This window comes from Lactuca sativa, chromosome 9, assembly GCF_002870075.4.
Source record: "Lactuca sativa cultivar Salinas chromosome 9, Lsat_Salinas_v11, whole genome shotgun sequence".
NCBI classification, from domain to species: domain Eukaryota; kingdom Viridiplantae; phylum Streptophyta; class Magnoliopsida; order Asterales; family Asteraceae; genus Lactuca; species Lactuca sativa.
The window spans coordinates 45,906,089-45,910,370 of record NC_056631.2 but is presented as its reverse complement, the minus strand read 5'-3'; the positions used below and the strand labels follow the sequence as shown (position 1 = coordinate 45,910,370).

At 33.4% G+C, this 4,282-nt stretch overlaps 1 protein-coding gene across 1 annotated transcript; it reads left to right on the top strand.

Annotated features, from left to right (window-relative positions):
• The first annotated feature begins 432 nt into the window (after positions 1–432).
• Positions 433–3,749, top strand: LOC111876103 (ethanolamine-phosphate cytidylyltransferase). The gene is made up of 9 exons (XM_023872630.3): positions 433–874; positions 1,427–1,662; positions 1,757–1,941; positions 2,025–2,096; positions 2,230–2,297; positions 2,841–2,961; positions 3,052–3,117; positions 3,190–3,312; positions 3,400–3,749. The coding sequence occupies exons 1-9, from the start codon at positions 561–563 to the stop codon at positions 3,469–3,471; spliced, it is 1,257 nt and encodes a 418-aa protein (XP_023728398.1). The 5' UTR covers positions 433–560; the 3' UTR covers positions 3,472–3,749.
• The last annotated feature ends 533 nt before the right edge of the window (positions 3,750–4,282 follow it).

Here is a 4,282-nt window from a genome sequence, read left to right as displayed (position 1 = left end):
AAATCATGCAATAAACAATGAGTTTAACAAAAAAACAAAAAGGGAATTCCAAAAAAAAAAACATAAAAGCAAAAGCCAAAAAGAAAAAAAGAAAAAAAAGAAAAAAAAGAAAAAAAGAGATGACATGTAGTCGACATATACTCAAATACTAGATTGATCGGCAATAGCCGACATAAAACTATTAATTTTGTTATAAATACTTGTAAAGAAAATTAAATTATGCAATTAAAACGAAAATGACAAACGATGCATATATGACCATACTTATTACTTGTATACATCACATCAGAAACCCTAATTTTATAAAAATAAGTTAAAATTAAAATACTTTTTTTGCCTTTTTGGGACATTTAAACTTTAAAGAAAAAACTTGGTAGATCAAAAACATTTTGGGCATATCCAGAGAGAAGAGAATATAAAGAGGAAAAAGGAATAAAGAAAAGCCAAACCACATTTTAGAGAATAAAGGGCCAAAAACGAACACATAATAGAGAGAGAGAGAGAGAGAGAGAGAGAGAGAGAGAAAGAGATTCTTGAATAATCGTGTCGAATCAGAAAAGATGGGTTCGGATACAGGTCTAGAGAACTCGAAGCGGTTTCTAGCGACATGGTTGATCGGAGGTTTGGTGGCAGGGCTATCGGTTATGGGGTTATGCGCTGCTTGGCCGGAGCTCTCCCCTCTGAGTATTGTTGGGAGGAAGAAGAAGAGGCCCATTCGTGTATACATGGATGGCTGCTTTGATATGATGCATTATGGCCACTGCAACGCACTCCGACAAGCACGTGCTCTCGGAGATCAATTGATTGTTGGCGTTGTCAGCGATGCTGAAATCATTGCAAACAAAGGCCCTCCGGTTACCCCTCTTCATGAAAGGTTCTCTACACCCTCTTCATTTTCAATCAAAATTCCTGCTTTTCCTTTTACCAAATTACCTTGTCTGTGAAAATGTTATGTGGTAAATTGGTAGCCTTGTCCCTTATGAGGGTTCCTCTTAGATCCCATTCGGCGCAATGCTGTTCTCTTGTTTACTTTGGAGATTGATGCAGACGCTGATTCTTTCAAAATTAAACTGCATGCATTGTTTCTAGTGTGTATATAGTTGATGCATTTGCTTAAATTCTTGTACGTTTTTAGGTGTAGTGTATTTTTTCCTGGAAATCTTTCATGGATAATGATTTATAGTGCTTGTCCAATGATGTATTCTCATTTATATAAATTTAGATATCATTAGTAGACTGGAAATAAGTAGTAAAACTAAAAGGCAACACAACAATTTTGATTGCATCTTCTTCAACATATGAAACATGATAGTTTCCAAGTCTGTAATCTTATCACTGAACATCAAAGTATATTTATATATATAGACTTATACCAGACATTGTAATGTTGGATATGGTTTTCAATTTTGTTTTCATATCTTCTTAGGATGATTATGGTGAGTGCTGTGAAATGGGTAGATGAAGTCATTCCAGATGCACCATATGCCATAACTGAAGAATTCATGAGGAAGCTTTTTGATGAATACAACATAGATTACATCATTCATGGAGATGATCCATGCATTCTCCCTGATGGAACTGACGCATATGCCCTTGCAAAGAAAGCAGGTCGATATAAGCAAATCAAACGAACAGAAGGAGTCTCAAGCACAGACATTGTTGGTATGCATATATATATCGTATTATATAACTTAACAGATTAAGTCATGTCCCCATTAAGTCAAAAAACTTATGTAATATTTGGTTAAAAATATAGGGAGGATGCTTCTATGTGTAAGAGAGAGGACAAGTGGTGATAGCCCTAGTCATGCTTCCTTGCAAAGACAGTTTAGCCATGGCCATGGCCAGAAGAAATTTGATGATGCTGGTTCAGGGAGTGGGACCCGTGTCTCTCATTTTCTTCCTACATCTCGCAGGATTGTTCAGTTTTCTAATGAAAAGGTAATACTAATAATAATAAGTATTTTCTTGTTTTTTTTATTTATTTCAGTTGTAATAATATTTGGATTGTTGTATTTCTTTAGGCTGCTGGACCTGATGCTCGTATAGTTTATATAGATGGTGCTTTTGATTTGTTTCATGCTGGACATGTGGAGGTAGTCTGATTCTCATAATAACTTCACTTCATAACTTCATAGAAACTGATTTAAGTTTAATCTTTTGCACATTTACATGTCATAATTGTATATTTTTTTCTTTAAATTTGTAAGCTTTGTTTTGTATTCACAGATTTTAAGACTTGCTCGTGGGCTTGGAGATTTTTTGCTTGTTGGGATTCACACAGATCAAACTGTGAGGTATAAGAGTCTCTTAAATACTCTGTTGCAACCACTAAAATTTAAGCAAATGCCTAAAATACCCCTGCACCAATAACTAATAAGATTCTGTATATTTTTCTGATTTCCCATTTCTATAATGCTTGATTGAAGTGGATGCATAGTGGAAGACTTAATCATTCGACATTTTGAGTTATCCATTATAAGATTATTAAGCCTTTTGCAAATAAAATATCCATAAAGAGGATGTAAATGGAGTGCTTCCTCTTTTAGTTACATCCATAAGAATAAGCATGACCTTATTTGCCTTATCCACTTGTAATATGAGTAATTTTCTTAAAGTTATTAACCACTACCATACTGATATTGCCAACCAAGGGCAACTTTTTGTCTTCCACTATCTAGAATTTGGGTACCCTTCCCTTCCCTTCCCTTCCACTACCCTCCAAATTGAATTGGAATTGAATTCCATTCCAATCTTGTGTTTGGTTGCAAATGATTACAGAATTCAATTCCATTGGAATTCCTTTGATTGATAGATTTTGAAGAATTATTGTTTTTCAGTGTGAATAGAGGAGCACACAGGCCAATCATGAATCTCCATGAAAGAAGCTTAAGTGTTCTTGCTTGTCGCTATGTGGATGAGGTCATCATTGGTGCTCCATGGGAGGTCTCTAAGGATATGGTAAAAACTAATTTCTAATTTTTTTTTTTTTTTTTTACTTTTTCTTTTTGCAAATTACTGAATTATTCGTTGTGATAATGATGCATGCAGATTACAACCTTTAATATCTCATTAGTTGTCCATGGGACAGTGGCAGAAGATGATGATTTTGAAAAGGTATCCTATATATCATCCAAAATATATATATATTTTTTATTATGTTTTGTTGATGATGTTGTGTGATGACAGGATAATCGTAATCCATATGATGTTCCAAAAAGTATGGACATATTTAAAGTATTGGAAAGTCCTTTGGATATCACAACTAGCACAATCATTAAAAGGATTGTATCAAATCATGAAGCTTATCAGGTTCCATTTCCCCTTCACTTAGTTTTATTACACCAAGGGCATTTACGTCATTTGCACACTTATTTATTTATTTTTGTTTGGGTTTAGAAACGAAATGATAGGAAGGGGGAAAGTGAGAGAAGGTATTATGAAAGCAAGGGATATGTTTCAGGTGATTGATGATGGATTTGTATGTAGATGCTGATGATGTGTCATGTGTGATATTCCACATATAATCTTAATACAAAATACAATACACATGGAATCAGATATTAGATCTTGCGATTTGCCAATACAATTTTGTTTTGTTGGTGTTGGTGTTGGGAATATGATGTTTGTAGGAGGGTTAATTAATGTTAGATTGTTTTTGTTTTATGGGGATAAATTATATGTTACTTCATGCACAAACTTTTGTATACTCTTTGTAATAATGCTAACTAGATAAACCTGTTTCTTCATTTTATAATTCTATTTCTTTCATGTTATATGATTTTTTTTTTAATGTATGTTCAACATTGTTTGTTGTCAAATCTACAAGTGCATGTCGGGTCCTCTTATCCTTGTATGCAGATGACTTGATTATCACATGTGATGTGATGATTATAATGGTATTGAACGCTTAATAGTCAAAATCACATCGTATGTATAGACAGATTCTATATGTATGTAAGGTGATAAAAGCTTGTTCTGTGTGGCTATAAGGTGAATGAAAACAAGAATGATCGTAATTGTATACATATTGGAATTCGGATAAGAACTACACAATCGTTTAATAAAAACATGGGCTATGAATATGATGGTTTGATAAGATGAGTTTTTGTTTGATATGAGGTCCACAAAATGCTTGATAATCATGTGTTTAGTTCAATCACAACTGTGAAGAGGTTGAAGGCAACCACTTTTGATATTTTACATTTTAGATAATTTGTATTTATGCTATTTATACATCAAAATTTTAATAGCCCCATCTTAGATATATTTCAAATGTGAA